The 16,226-nt window shown below is 48.2% G+C and overlaps 1 protein-coding gene across 1 annotated transcript in view; it reads left to right on the top strand.

The window, feature by feature from the left end:
- The first annotated feature begins 1,605 nt into the window (after positions 1-1,605).
- The window catches only part of NAT8L (N-acetyltransferase 8 like), a 35,250-nt gene continuing 20,629 nt past the window's right edge, over positions 1,606-16,226 (top strand). Inside the window, exons 1-2 of the mRNA XM_071556955.1 lie at positions 1,606-2,151; positions 3,436-3,600. Coding sequence (XP_071413056.1) covers positions 1,818-2,151; positions 3,436-3,600 — 499 coding nt within the window. The 5' untranslated portion in view covers positions 1,606-1,817. The remainder of the gene's footprint in view (positions 2,152-3,435; positions 3,601-16,226) is intronic.

The raw sequence follows: 16,226 nt of genomic DNA, 5'->3' as shown, positions 1-16,226 counted from the left end.
TTGCCGACGATGCCTGTTAGAAACGGGAACTTCGCGGGTGCTCCAGCAGGGTGGCAGCGCTGCAGTGCCTGGCCACGAGCAGGTCCCACAGCTACTGGAGCAGCAGCTTCTCATCACGGACGCCCGATGCAGCACAAGCCTGTGGGGTGCTGGCACTGCTCTGCTGGGTGGGAACGTTTCCAAGTCCTTATCTAATCCTTCCTCCTTTTCCCTCTCATACTCATGAACAATTTTTAATAGAAAAGTGAAGCAATGAAACCAGATCCAGTCACTGCATCTTCCCGGGGACCAAAGCGCACCCCACGAGCTCCAGAGCACCAAATCCTGCAGAATGCCAGCGACACAGCCACGCTCCCTGATAGGCGGGTGCACTCCCCGGGAGATGCAGGGACAAAGTTTGCAGAGAGGGCTATGGGTGCACATCACAGAGATATGTACAGCTGGCAGGGGGATACAAGGATGTTAATTCCAAGCCAGCTGGGTGCAACGGGGGTGCACAGGTGCACCTGACCAGAGGAAGAGACACGGGTGAAACTTTTATGGGGTGTAATGGGGGCACCTTGCAGGTGGAGGCACAGCTGAGTCTCGCACGGGGATGCAAGTCCCAGGGGGATGCACAGGTGAAGTTTGAGGAGAAGCATAGCTGCTACCGCGAGGGGCTGTCACCGGGCAGGGGCAGGCGCAGATAAGCTCTCGGGGGATGCACCTCACAAGACTCGGGGGTTCGGGGCCTCCCATCTCCCCGCCCAGCCCCGTCCCTGCACCGGCCGCGCACGGCGCATGCCTTGGGCAAATGCTGGCCGGTTCCAGCCGGGAGAGGCCGAAGCTTTTCGGGTCCTGAGACGAGGAGGAGCCCGTCCTCCTCCTTGCGCATCCCCCCTCCACCTCCATCCCTTCTCTCCGCCCCGCGGATGGGCGCGGAGGCGGCAGGGCCGGCCGCGCTTCCCGCACCGCGCAGCGTTTTGGGCACGGCTGGAAAAGTTACTGACCGGGGGCGCAACGGAGGGATGGGGACGGGGATTTGCCCGGGAGAGGCCGGAGGGCTCGCGGCTGCATCCCCCGCTCCCCTCTGACCCGCAGAGCATTCCACGCGGGACGGCTGTGACTGGGGTGGGGCCGCCCTCCGCGTCCCGCGGAGCTCCGCGCTGAGGCTGCGCAGGGACGCGCCGGGTCTCGAGGAGCGACTCACGGCGCCGCAGCCCTCCGGGACGCGATGAGGGGCGGTGCGGAGCCGGCCCTCCCTCCCCGCGGCTCCGCGCCCCGCAGGCTCCCGCAGCGCCCCGCGCAGCGCCGCGCACCCGCAGTGACTGTTCCAGAAAGCTGTCGGGCGCACGGTGCTTTCGCAGAACATAAATAGCCAAATGCATTAAAAAATTAAATAAATGACGCCTCCTCCACGCGCACCGGTGTCTGCGGGCAAAGATGTGCGGCCCCGACTGCCCGCGCAGCTCCGCGCCGTAGTAATTTGCAAGGGGCGGTGCAGGGATGGAAGGTGGGGGGAAGGGGGAGGTGTCCCGCCCTCCCGATCACATGGCGACCCCGCGCAGCCAATGCGGGGGGCTCTAGGACCCCGGGGACCCGCGGCCACCCCCCGCCCTATAAATGCCTCTCCAAAATGCAGCGGGGCTCCTTCCTCCCGTCCCGCCCGGCCGCGCTGCTCAGCGCCCCGCTGCCCGCGGGTCTCCGTGCCGGCTCCGCGCCCCGCTCCTTCCCCCTCCCCTTTTTCCTTTTTTTTTAATTTTTAATTTATTTTTTCTTTTAATTTTCTGATTCCCCCTCCCATTTTTCTCCTCGCCCCCTCCCCGCGGACGGTTTGCATGCATTGTCTGTCTCCCAAGATGGTTTGTGAGACCAAGATTGTGGCGGAAGATCATGAATCAATCCCGGGATCCAAAAAAGACACGATCATTGTTTCCTCCTCCCAGATGTGGCCCTCTTTGGCCGGCTCCACTCCCTCCCCGCCACCTCCCCTCACCCCACCAAAAGAAGACCCCAGGCGCGACAATGTATATATCCGCGAATTCCACCCCTCCGAGCAGGAGGTGGTGCGCCGCATCTTTTACGAAGGGATCATGGAGCGAATCCCCAACACGGCGTTCAGGGGGCTGAAGCAGCAGCCCCTCACTCAGCTGCTCTACGGGTTGCTGGCGGGTGAGTATCCACTCCCTTTTGGGGGAGAGAGTCGCCGGTTTTATTCCTGGCTGTGAATCTTCTCAAAATGGTCGGAGGGGCGGGAGGCGCCGGGGACCCGCCGGCCCGGGCACGCTGCGGTGGTGCGGCCGCGGGAGCGCCGCAGCATCGCGCGGGGCCGTGCGGGGCGGCCGCGGATCCGCAGCGCTGTGGCGGGGGCAGGCGGGATGCGAGCCTTGCGCCGCCGGGGGATGCGCGACCCTGCCGTGGGTTTTAAGGGTGGGGAGCTGCGAAAGGGGAGGCCGCCGCGGGAGTTGCGCGGGGGGGAGCGTAGAGCCGTCCGTCCTTGTGGTTATTGCAGGGCTCGGCGGTGCGCGCCTCGCACCCCGTACTGGCCGCCCCCGCGTAGCCCGGAAAGGGGGGACGCGCCGCGTTCCGGCGTTGCCTAGAGACGGCCGAGCCCACCAGTGAAAGACCCCCTTAAACCCTCCCCCCTCGTGGGGAGGGGGTGTCCCATGCAGCAGGGAGAGGGGGGTCACCTCCCAGAGTTCAATGCCCAAAATAGCGCTTGCAAGGTGTCCCGTCCCTGTGCCAATAATTATTAATAATGTGTGCCCCCGCCCAGGGCGGGCTTTGGGGTGGTCTCCTGCTGTCGCTGGCTGCAGGCGGGTCGTAGCCCATGTCCTACACATGGGGGAGGACGCGGCCCCGCGCTTGATGGGGACCCCCCAGCAGGCGTGAGGGCTCAGTCGGCGGCTCTGCGGCGCAGGGGCAGTGCCGGAGAGAACCGCCGGCTGAGGGGCACCCGCAGAAGCCCCCCAAGTGTTTGGCAGCCCGGCGGGTTGGAGGCGGGCAGGGTGGCTGCCCTGGGAGTCGGTGCCGATGGAAATAGCACTGCCGCAGTGGCGAACACATGGCTGCGGAGCGGTGCCCGCAGCGCGGCTCCTCCGCCCGGCCGAGTTCCGGCGTCAGCGGGGAGAACGAAGGGGGCCTGGGATGTGCCGGGCTCTCGGGGTCCCCACGGCCCCGCTCCGGGGGGCGTTCAGTGGGACCTGCCGTGGCGTGGCGGCATCCTCCCTAGCAGCTCCTTCCGAGACCCTATAAACTTCTCCGGGTTATCGCGTCGCGATACACCGTCCCTTAACGTGATAATCTCGGGAGCGTGAATTGTGTGTGTACAGCAAATGTATGTTTTGACTGTGCTTGTTTTATTTATTTATTTTTATAATGAGTTTGTATTCCGAAATCAACACTAAATTCTCTTTTCTGACAGGTGTCGTTTATTTCTCTTCCTTATCTCCATAGTAATGTGCTTTGTTGTGACCAAGTCCTTCCTGCTGACCTGCTGTTTGCCCATCTTTCTGATGGGCATGAGGTACTACTTCAGTAGAAAAGTTATCCTGCACTATCTCGATTGTGCGCTGCACACGGACATGTCCGATATTGAGCAATATTACATGAAACCGCCAGGTGAGTACAAATTCCCCGAGGGAGCCTTCCTTCTCCCAGCCTGCTGGGGAACATGGCTGCTCCCTGCTGCTGGTGCCTTTTCCTCCTGTCAGCAGCACTGAGCAAGCTCAAAAGTCACCAGAATGCAGTTCTTCAGCCATACCAGGCACAAAGCCACCTCTGGTTTTGGCTTGGGTTTTTTTGTGGGTAGTTTTTTTTAATTTTTTTTTTTTAACTACCCCCACAAGGTGCCTTAGTCATCCATGGCACCCTCTGTCCCCCCTTGAACATGGCACTGCTGGGTGCCACAGCCAGCCCAAGGACGTGGGTGCTTGGGGACACTGAGGCTGGAGGACGCGTGTTATTCATGGCAAGCTGGGTCCACCCCAGCCCTTATGTCTTGAATCTGCTATTTCTTTGGTCCCTGCACTTGATATTAGCTCTGGCAGCAGGAAGAGAGGGAGATGAAAGGTCTTTTAGCCCAAATGCACACAGGAGCCCATTTTAGTTATTGTGCCCATTTTCCCGTGTTGTTCAAGAACATTCTTTAATGCAGGTGTTTTGGAAGAGGCACAGATCAGGTATGTAAAGGGCTGCTGCCACATGAGTTTAACATAATATGAGTTTGTTTGGTTTTTACATATATGAATATCATTAAACATAGAGTATCTAATGATAATATTTGCTGGTTATTCTGGAAAAGATATCTTATGTCATCATTTAAAAAAAAAAAGTCCCTCTAGAACGTCAGGCGCCATTTCCCTTTTGTAGACACACATCCATGTTGAGGACCAGAGCAGGGAGATGCCTGGGCAGTCGCCTGGGGTTTGAGGTTTGCTTTTGGTGGTCACATAGTGCTAGTGGTGAACTGGGAGAGCAAGGCAATGCCGTACCCCACCTCAATTCCATCTTCTCAGGGTATGTTCTTGGATATCTACTGTGTTGTTTTCCTACATGACCGTGTTTTTGCTGTATCATTGTTGATGCTCAGGTGTGATAGACCTCTTCCCGGGCACTTTTAGAGGACTCCTTGGCAGTACCATAGCCACAAACTTTCCCTCATTTCTAATGTTCAGTGTTACATTTTGCTAAAATGTTGCTCTTCCTCATGTGAAACTCGCCAAATAGCTTAGATGTTCTTGCTTTAAGTTTTGTTTCCCGTTATAGTGAGTATCTAGTGCAGATCTTGTCCGGTCTTACACTCAGGGTGTGTTCCATTTACAGGGCTTGTTTTTATAAAAATTAGGTGATGTATGATTTGTATTTAAAAAGCTCAATCTTCATTAGCGGTGGTGTCACAAAAATAAAAGAGTTCATAGCACAACATCTCTGCACCTCTGTAGTGAGGTTCAGCAAGGTATTATGCTGGAGAAAGTAGCAGGACACTCCAGCAGAATAAGAACATGTAATACGGAGCTCACTGGTGTTTGAGCTGCTTTGCTTGTTAATGCTCAGGATTTGTGTGGTCAAAGTGGTCATAGTGCCTGTATTTATAACACTAACAGATACAGAAAATAAAGGAAAAGGACTCAAAGGAAGAGTAATGCCCTCAATTTGTTTAGGGTCAATAATGTAATCCTGCTCAGCTGTGTTGCCAACACATCTTTGAAACTTTAGCATTGCTTTTATTTAGTACCTGAAAGGGCTAATTGCAATTTTAGAGCAAGTGTGTGGGCTGTAATTTTTGACAGAATTTAATCATGTAATTAGGCTTCTGCTATGCCATAAAAAGCAGATTTATGGGATTGTTGGTGCTTATTAAAGGTTCTTGATGATAGTGGTGTTAAGCAAGTTGGCTGCAGTAATAATTTGATAAGGACCAGAAAGGCTTTGAGGGCTGTGGAGGAGAAGGGTGTCTGCATGCTGGGACCAGCACTATCAGTGATGCTGTCTGTGTGCCATGAAGCCATCTGGTGCTATTTGGTGTAGCTGTGCACAAGGCATAAATCCAGTGGTTTGCTCCTGTTTCCTCTGAAAATGCAGTTGGTGGATGTTTTTCCTGTAAGATAGCAGTATAAATACAGTTATCTTGGAAAATCCTGGAGTTCTGTGTGCTTTGAAGGCTGGCTGGTTGAAAATCCAGAGAAGGGCAATGATGTGCCACACTGGCATTGCCTATCCCACCCAAAGGACAGAACAATGGCAATAAAACAAATTCTAGTCCCAAGTTTTTGTTTTATTTGCATAGTTTACAAATTAGCACCTAGGCAGGAACGATGGCAGTGGGAACAAGAAGGGCTCATTGTATTTCTGCAGCTGAGATATCAGTGAGAGCTTTCTCAATGAGGTGTTAAGAGAACTGGTCACAACGAGGGTTATGGGGTGCAGGAACAGGGGCACGGAGAGGCTGGAGATGGCCAGAGCGTGACTAGGCAAGTTAAACACAATCTGATGTAATTGCATCTTGGCCTGGCTTTGGCTGGGAGTATGACCAGGCAACTTCCTGCTCCTTCTTCAGAAGATCCATGTTTACCTGCTTGAATATTTTTTTCCAGCATGGAAAACAGAGGAAGGGAGCATTTCTGAGTTGGGGTTATGAACTCGTGTTTCCTAGGGTAATGAACACAAAGGTAGAACTGGGACATGGTCTTAAGGTCTTGGATCATGATGCTGGTTGTGGCTTTGGTGAGGTTTTCCCCTTGGAATCCATGGTACCCAGGCACAAAAACCTGTTGTTTGCAGTGGGCTCCCTGTAGTGCCCAGGGTTGGGGGACTGTTGCATAGTGTCTACAGCAAATAGCCTCTGGTAAGGCAGGGGCCTATAGTGAGAGGATACTTTAACTGTTAAAATGCATCATTCTTGGTGGTTTTGTGAAAGCATCCCCAAAACCTGTGAGTCAGTTTTAAAACCAGACCAAAAGGACACAGTTTGCAGTGGGATATTGTAAGCATCCAGGTTAATGATTAGTGTGGAGCAATTCCATGAGTTACACTTGCATTAGGATTTTTCTTCTGCAGTCTTTCTGAACCACTCACCTTCAAATTAGTTATTGTTGGAATTTTCCTCCACTAGGCTTTGTATGAACTGAAAAATATGTACTGACAACGATTCTGCAAAAGTACACTAGCCAAAATTTAAATCTTTGTTTTCTCTTGCCCTCCTACACTTACACCAAGGGTCTGGCAGAATGTTTGGTCCACTGCTTAACTTGGAGCTTGTACACAGTGGTGTGACTTGAAATTGTTCTTAATGTGAAAGAAATTGTTTTGTGCCCTGTGCTGGGGTCTTAAAACAGAAGGTTGATTGGTTCAAACATCTTCCTGAGTTCTTTGTAAACTTGCATTTTTCATTTTAAAATAGCATTTACTGGAATTCGGGGGTTTTTTTACTTCTTCAAAGGCTATGAAAAAAAACACTGGAGTGGTGGAAAAGAAAGCAGTTGGATAATGGGCTTAATTGTCAACCAGAGTAACTTGGGCTCCAGTAAACAAACAAACAAACAATTTTTTTTTAAATAGAGCCCTGCCTTTTGCATTTATCTGCACAAAAAAGAGGAGCACAGCTGGAGCATGTTTTATGGTCTGATGGTTTTGATGACTAATCAATTTTACAGTGTCTCTTCAAGCTTCTGTCCCAGTTGGTTGTGTTGTATTTTTTTTTGCAGTGGTTGGTGTGTTAAAGAGATTCTTGTGAGGCTGAGGTGTCTGCCAGAGTGCTGATTGAAACCAGGGCTCCTTTGCCTTCGAAGCAAAACTGATGCTCTCCAAAGCAAGTGGAGCTGGGGCTTTGGCTGACAAACTTGCATGTCTTTCTGTGGTTGTTTAGAGTTACCTCATGCTGCTGGCTGTCCTGGGAGGGTCTGCTGGGGGTGTGCATACCTGTCCCCGTGGTGCAAAGACCTCATGGTGGTGGGAGCAGGACTTTGTCAGGGTTTTAGGGAATGGTGACAGGCTGGGTGGCTGCATTGCAGTGCCCTGTGCCACAGAGGAGGATGGACAGGACAGCACAGACGGACAACTGGACAACTGAGGCTGCAGGACCTGGTGGAATTTTGAGGGCATCTGGCTTGCACAATGCAGCAGATGAAGCTGGAGTAGCTGCTGCAGGAGGTGTCAGGTCACATTAACCATGCCATGCTGAGAGCTGTGGTTTTCAGCAGTGGCTGCACATCTCCAGCTCTTGCTCTGTGAGTGGATGGGTGCCTCTGGTTGCCTCATGCTGGGAGGGGATGGTCATCTCTGCTCTCCTGCCTCCATCCAGGGGTAAGCAGAGCCTTCCTGTCCTTCTGCCCTTTGTCCCTGGTACATGTGGGTGCTGCTGAAAAGCCTGCACAGAAATTCCCACCTCCCTGGGGGACAGGGCCCTAAGGAAGAGGAGCTGCTGGGCGATGGCTTGTTAGGATTCAATTTCTGCTGCTCCTGGGTGGCACAGTACTCAGCTGAGCCCAAAGGAGGGATGTCCTGCCCTTCTTGGCAGAGCTTTTGAGTTCATGTCCTGCCAGAAGGGCACCAGTTGAAGTGTAGCCAGAGTTGTGGTGTGAGGAGGTGAGGTCCTGTTTGTTGCTTCTATGTTTTGAGTTGTCCCTTGCCTTCAGCAAGATGTTTGGGTAACAAGCAAATAAAAAAGCTCTTGGACCAGGCCAGAGGGATTGAACCCAGATGTTTACAAGGTGAATCATGTGATTCCTGTGTGGGGCCTGAGCCTGGAGAGGCTGTGGGATGAGCACCAATGAGTTTCGGGGTGCAGAGAAAATACAGCGTCTGCCTTGGGAGGAGATCCTCAGCCCCAGAGCTGTGGTTGCTCAAAACCTCTTGGAAGCCACAGGGAGAAGGGGGCTGAGAGAGTGTTTCTCCCCACCGCTGAGCCCCAGGGTGGAGGGGTGGCTGTGGAGCCCAGTTCTTCCACGTTCTGGGTAATGCTCAAGCTGACAGATAAGCAGGAGCAAAGCTGCCAAATGATAACATTGTTTGGAAAGAATAGAGCAGCCCTTGCTTTGCAAAGAAAGAGATTAGTTACCTGAAGCCAGAGAAGGCTCAGGGCTGTGGCTTTCCAGTGGAGGAATGTGTTTTTGGAGAGCCCTGCCCCAATCCAGGTGCCCAAGAGGCAGCTGGAATCTGAAGCATGCCTATCTTCACGGCATTTCTTGCTGGCTTATGCTGTGCCCTGACCTCATGTATCTGCCAAACCCCTGAGCTGTCTGTCCTGTATTGGGATTTTTGGTTGTGCCTCTCCCACACAATGCATAGGTCTGTGAAGAGTTCTGCCTGGGGCTGGGACCTGGAAAACCCGTGGGAGAGGCCGTGTCCTTATCTCTTCCTGGGTGTTCCCCAGTTCTGCTCCTCACTCCTGCTGGGAACTCAGGTTAGGTCTCCTCAAGCAGAGGTGGGTCTGTCCTGTGAGCATTTCACTGCTGGCACCTCTGCAATTCAGTGAGCTTGCTTCAAGGTATGTGATCTCCATATCAGATCCTACAAGATTAGGATTACAGACTTTTCATGTATTTTATAGTGAGCAGTATTTTGTCAGTATTTTCAAAGCTGGCCTCCTGTGAGGGGGACAGTCAGGGATGCTGCTGCTCAGCAATTCCCACTCTTGCTTTTGGGCTTCTACACCTCAGCAGCACAGGAACTGCCCAGTTTGCCATCTCTCATCTCCAGTGCAAAGTTTTTCAGGAATCAACAGGAAAAACAACCTGTGTTTCCAAGTGTTAGGGATGTGCTTTGTCCAGCATTAGAGGACTGAAATATTTTGGTTTTATTTGAATAATGTAAAACGTCTTTAAAGGTGGGTTGCCTCTCAAAACCCACCTCACCTGACACTGACACTCCACTCTGTGTGGCTCTCACTTTGCTGAGCTGGAGCCTTGGCTGTTCCATCTGGAGGCAGCCCCATGAAACAAGGGCACAGTGAGCAAGGTACAGCACTGCTGGCACCAGCTCCTAACCTCCATCCCACATTCCCAGAGCTGTCCAAGGGCTGTCCCGGCCACAGGCAGCTCTGCCGGGTCCCAGCCCCACCCTGCAGCCCTGCTGATAAGTGCTGGATGGATCTGGAGGTGACACAGCCAGGGTGCCTTGCAGAGCTGAGACACGTGGGGCAGCTTGGGGAGTTCAGGTAGTACAGAGTAGAAGCACGGCACTGTGAGCCAAGGGCCAACATGGGAAGATTGGAGTTGCCTATTGAGGGGGGAAAGTCTGTGCATTCAGGGCTGTGTCATCCATGCCAATGGGGAGAAGCATGTTTATGGGCAAGCTGCTGCAGCCTGCCCCTCCTTCCTATTTCTTTATTACTGGAGCATGAACATATGCGCAAACCCATTCCTCAATGTGTGTATCTATAGGACAAAAATAGCTCTTCCTTTAGATCCATGAGCTTTGGCACAGTCCCATGTCAAAATTAGATGAAAATAGGTTTTTATAGTAAATTTCGCAGAGCAATATAACCTTTTTTTTTCTTTTGCCCACGTGGTTAAAAAATTATCTCTAAAAATAGTGAGTCCCTCACTGACACAGCCATCAGTTGATGCAGTAGGGTTTGAGCTGTACCCGTGACTGGGTAGATATGATGCTCCTGAACTCAAGCTCTGACTGCAGATGTTTAAAATCCCCAGTATGTGCCAGTGCTGGTTATTAATCTTCAATAGAAGAAGTAACCAGTTGTGTAAATTGAACATTAGTAGTTTTTTAGGCACAGTTAACTTCCCAAGACCAGCAAACAAGGGCCACATTGGGACTTATGAACATGGAAGCAGTAACATCAGGTGTTCTGTTTTGGGGGTTCTTCTTGTTTGAGGTTTTTTTCCCCTGGCTTTGAGTAATTTTTTTTGTTTGTTTTCTCCAGCATTGGATGTTTTTTGGCGTAGTTGTATGCAATTCCTCACAACTGTCTTAGTGATAAAACCCAAGCAAGTCTGACTCCAGAATTTTCTCCACAAGTCTAAATGCAAATTTATTACTCTTATGAAGGATTTTCAGCACCTCTTCTTTCTCTTGCTTTCTTAGGAATAACCAAAATTTAAAACAATTACCCTAAAGTCTGTTTCAGGTTAAGATTTTCATAATAACTGAGATTTAGCTTTTGTGTCTGATATCTAACTAGGGGTGGGAGTTTAAAGGTACAGAGCTTTGAGCCACTCTTGGCACTGAATTTTGGGTGTAGGAAAATGAACTGAAAAATCTTATTCCCAAACATATTATTAGATTTATTTATTATATTCAGCCTCTTAGGGTTATCCAAGAGTGTCTGTGGTCATGTTGGTTCCTCCCAATATGCATGGATGGCCTGAATACCTCAGAAAATGCCATTAGGCATTGCTCTCTAAATACCTCTAAATATATTGAAAAAAATTATCGTGTTAAAGTCTAAATGCATGGACTGATTTTTAAGAAAACAAACCATTCACAATCTTCAGAGTGGATTTCTGAAATTCCTTTTGTAGGGTTAGATCTTGATTTGGGCAAGTTGTATTTAATTACTCTGTATGTGAACAACTGTTGGGGTGGCCATGAGCCCCTCGTGGGCTCTGGGAGCTCTCAGCCTTGTTTACTGGTGCATCCCAAAGCACATGCCTTTATTTTGGTAATGCAGAGCTGGGAATCTGTTACAAATAATCACATGTTTGATGCTACTCCCTTCCAGACTACAGCAACAAGAGGGACTTGGAGTGCTTTGCTGGTACCTGGTTCTACAGTGAGCCAAGGGATGCACGAGCCTTTGTTGTCACAGAACAGGGAGCTTCAAAATGTATTTTTAGATTTATTTATTTTTCCCTCCCATAGAAAGCTGAGGAATCATTTCATTGTTCTGGCAGGTGGCTAAGGAAAGGACTCTTAAAGAGAATCCAAAGATAGCAGCATGTCTTACCCAGTTTCTATTTATAAATCTATTCCTTGTAACCAAATAATAGGGTCTGGATTTCGGGGTTTTGGTGTGTTTTTTATTTGTTTGTTTGGGCAGTCTTGTTTTTTGCTAAGAGCCAAGCAGAATCACCACAAAGCTTCATGTCCTTTATTAAGAGTGAATCAAAAATTAGTTCATAGTGGTCTGGTTAGAGCCAGGTACAAGCTGTGGTATCTGTTACAAGTGGCTTTGAGCCATTCTTTTAAGTCATCTATTGACCTCTTGGACCCCAGCTATCAATTAACAATTTATGATAGCATATACAGTATCATTCATTGTCTTCTATAACTGAAGAATGTTTCTTTCAAAAATTGAAAAATTCATTTCTTACAGGATAATTCTAAAATTTTTACTTGGGACTTCCATGCTTGGTGCCAAGCTGGGCTTCTGCTGTAAAATGGGATTCTGTGAGTGAAAGGAGACATTTCAAAATAGGTAACAGAAAACATATATTGCAGTTGTATTTTTAAGTGGCTGCATGAGATGTCATTTAAAACTGGATTTGCAACAGCATAAATGCTAATAGAATAATGCAGTGCATTAGCTGAACGTCAGGATGTCCTGCTTGAAATGATGACTTGCAAGTAATATTTGTCACTTAAAATTCATGTGCTGTTTCTAGGACTTATCCAAGTGGCAAAGCTGAAAACCAGAGGTTTTATGAGAAAATTATTTTTCAGTTCAGGAACTGGAAAGTAAAAGAGGATATTTTTGGTCTAAATCAAGATGATTTACTACTCCCTCTGTTTTTGCACTATGAAGAAGCAAGTATCTGTGTTTAGTGGGGAGTAATGATTTTTTCAGCCCAAAATGAAATTGTTGGCTCTGTCACAGGCTTCCTTAAGAAGCAAAGGTCATACTCAAACACTTGCTTAAAAAAATACTGATTATGGTAGAGCTACAATAGAGTTAGTGCTCGTTACCCCTCTGGCAGGTCCCCCTGTTGTTCTTTGCATGACACTGATAAATCTACACTGAGTGCATGCTAGGATTGCCTGGATCTTGGGCTGTGTTTAGGTATTTTATACCAGTGTAGTAGTTGAAGAAGGGATGTTAGGGAGGTCCATCTCTGAAGCTGTGGCTGCTGGGACACCCCTGTAGTCCTGGGGAGGACTGAGCTGTGTGCTGGTGTCCTGGCCAGCAGCACTGGGGGCTGAGATCTGTGTAGGATGAGTGCCAGCCTGGCTTTCCTCTGCCTTTCATTTTCCAGCTTTTGTGAATCCAGGACAAATGTGTGAATTGTTTTGCACTGACAAAAACTGCATTTTAAAGTAAGCTGCATGCCTAGATTTATCCTCGATCACCGGTAATTGCTATACAAGCTGCTCCCATTCCCTCTTGCCAGTGTGCTCAAATCCTAACTTGGAAACCAGCATCAGCCATGCAATTTTATTTGCTTTTTACAGTTGCAGCTCTTGGTCTCTGTGCTAATTGAAATGGGGGGCAATGGACCAGCTGTCCAGCCATGAGTGGCTCCTCAGTGCACCTTGCATTCAACACTCATTTCGACAGCTATCCCATAATAACATCTACTATGGGGAACCAATGGAGCTCTTTGAATTATTTTTTTTCCATTTTGTTCCCCCCATTCCGTCCCCTACCACAGCAGTTCTGTATCCCACATTTCCAGTCTTGGGTCAAACTGCAATATTTGCATTTTGTGTCCTTTGAATTTTGCTTGGATCTCTTGTCCAGCCCTGTGTTGAATTCTGCAGTGATTTTTTTTCAGTCTGGTCTGGTTCTTGCTTCATTCATCAATTCTGGCATTTTCCATGAGTGGTGGTCCCATTCACAGCATCCCTCTGTATCTCTGATCTTCCCCTTCTTTTCTTAATACTTTTAACTTTGTCCTTTGCCTAATTTCATTGTATACATACTTTCATACTAGTTGTTGTTCAGATATTTTGCATGGTGAGTACAAGTATTTATTTGTTTTGGTAGAAATACACAGAATAGCAAAAATGAGAAAATAAAAAAAAGTCAGCAGCGCAAGGATATTGTGTCTGCTAAGCTGAAAACAGTGTGTCAGTGCACAAACCCACATGTCAGTGGTAGGGGAAACATTTTGTCTAAAGGCAAGCGAACTGTCAAAACAGGATTTCTTACACCTTCTTTAGAGTATCTGACCCACATCACTTCCAGATGTATCTATTGATCTTTTCCGCTATGAATTTTCCTGTAAACCTAATTCTTCCCATTTTAACAGGATATATAAAATCATTATTGCAGTCAGAGTACAAAAAAATAAAAAAAACCCAAACTCAACCACTTCATTTGCTGAGATCAGGGCTTTTTGTTCTTTTTTTGGAGGTGCCAAATCTGTTCATCATCTCTGGAACTAGATAACAGCATCAGAAACACTGTGTAACACTTCTGGTGGGAATCCAGGGAAGACCTAAATCTGTAGTCTTTCAATTTAAAATAATGTTAAATAGTAGAACTGCAAAGAGAAGCTTTTGAAAACAGCCTGATTTGGAGCACCTGCCATTTCCAAGTGCAAAGCAATTCAGATGATTGTTAGCTAGAGAAAGCAATGAAAACAGGGCAGATACCCAGCTGGTAAAGTCCTCCTTGTTGGAATTACATCGTTAGTGGTGGGATTTGTTAAAAAAGAGGGAAAGTGAGCAGGGAATAAGTTGTTGTAAAATAGGGATGCTGATGAGAGATTTTTAAAAATTCACACTGTTTAAAAGGGATATTTGTAAAACACCTTTTCAAGCTTTTGCTGCCTATGAAGTCAATTAGATTCACTTAATGGCTATGAAAATCCACGTCTGGTATGGTTTCAGAACCTGCCGGGGTTGAGAGGATAACATCAAGCTGTGCCTCTTGGACAGCGATTTTCATTTGGGAATAAGCCATCATCAAGTTTTACAGGGCTTTTTTGAGCCATCAGTAGTCTGAAAAACATCAAAGCATCTGCAAGGATTCTTGAGAAGTGGGAACATTTTTCATGGGTATCTCAAATAGCTAAAGAGGATTTCAGTGAAATTCTAAAAAAATCTCACATAACCCCCCACATTCGCTGAGACTAAACTCTTGGGACAGTTTGGCTTAAAGATTCAGTGGAGCATTTGCTTTAACTTAATCATGGGCTTAAATCCCTTGTCTCTTGCCGGGAGTTTAGCACATTACTTAGGAGCAATCCTTCAGCATAGGTCCAAGTACTTTTTGGATATTTACAGGAGACCTGTGACATAAATGGGAAGTGCAGTTGTGGAGCAAACCCTGAGTTTGCTCTCTGTGTGCTATCAGCTGCCTGCAGGATGAATTTATGATGTTTTAGGGAGTACTGGTGCATTGGAAGGACCTGTAGCTGTGAACCTCTTCTTAGTTGCATTCGTTCTGCTTTGTCTTAACACCGAGGACAGGCATTTGGTGTTGTCTTTGTAGCTGAGAAAGTCCAACAGATCTTCAAAATACTTCATTTCTACCCAAATTTGTGTGGATTTGCATCTCTTCTTGCTCTGGTTGCTGTAGTACTGTTCATCTTTGTAAGCTGATCCCCTTTCCACAGTTCCTTGGTGAATGAGCATGCCACAGTCTGATGGTGCACAGCACTGAAGTATCTGCTTTCACTAGTCCTGAGCAGCCTGCCCTTCATTTCCCATATGTCTTCCTGATGGAATGAGATGTGGTCTGTTGCCTACTCACTCCATTAAATAATTTTACAGATGTCTTTCAAATCACTGGTTGCAGTGACTGATGCTGAGGCTGCGGCTTAAAGGAACCCCACTGATGTGGAGTGTAAGGTGGTGATAAATTGTTATCACAGGAGATCTTGCATTAGGTTTTTGTAGGGATGTTTTGGCCTGTTTGGTCTGGCGTGGTAGTCTGAACACGTAGCAAAGGGTTTTTTTTTCCTTCTTTAATTTTAGAGATGTAGAGATTTACACATGCAATTTTCATTTTCTGTTAATGCATCATCCACAACAGGTCCATTGTCTGTGCCCAGCCTGACAGATGTTCACGTATTTATGGATGTAGAATTCTCTTGCACTGCCACATCAAATAAATGTGCTAGTTTCAGTCTGGAATAGTGGAGTTCAGCAGAATTATACTCAAGACATGTTGGTTTTGATGTGCTGGGAGAGGGATGTAGAAACACATTGATTTTAACAAGAGTGGGCATCCAGGTGTGTGTTTTTCCTGCTCTATAGCAGGGCTTTGGCTTTAGGGGCATTCTCACCAGTTTGCTGAGAGTTAAAGGTTGAAGCTGTGTGTGGTGATGGAGCCTCGTGCTGCTTGGGTGGCCTTGCTGGGGTCTGCACCCTGACCTATTGAAAGATGTTCCCTCTCATGGCAGGAGTTTGGAACTAGATGATTTTTAAGGTCCCTTCCAACCCAAACTTTCTAAAAGACTATGACTTGTGGCAGAAGGAGGTGAAGTCTTGACACAGTGTTTGCCCTCCTTGCTGTGTCGGGCTCCAGCAGAGTGGGGAGCCCTTTACCCAGGCACACATGGGTGGGATGCACCAGAGCAACCTCAGACCAGGGCTCTGTTTGGTTGAGTTAGGGTTATATATAACAACTCACCAGGGATTAAATACTCACAGTAAATCTGGAGAAGTAAGAGCTGCAGGCAAGCAAGATGTGCATTTACAGTGGGAGCTGCAGTGGGGTGCCCATGGGGAGGTGGTACCTGAAGGTTGGTAGGTTGCCTTCACAGGCTTCTCCTGCTGGAAAAAAGCCTGTGCTTATTTTCAAGGAGTGAGCACTCACTGCAGTAGCGTCCCTGGAAGTCCTGGCTGTTCCAATAGACCAGTGACCTCCGAAGGGCTCAGGATCACCAGACACCATCTCAGGA

This window comes from Pithys albifrons, chromosome 5 (genome assembly GCF_047495875.1).
Source record: "Pithys albifrons albifrons isolate INPA30051 chromosome 5, PitAlb_v1, whole genome shotgun sequence".
In the NCBI taxonomy this organism is placed as follows: Eukaryota; Metazoa; Chordata; class Aves; order Passeriformes; family Thamnophilidae; genus Pithys; species Pithys albifrons.
Note: the sequence above shows the minus strand (reverse complement) of the source record. Positions and strands in the feature narration are given on the sequence as shown.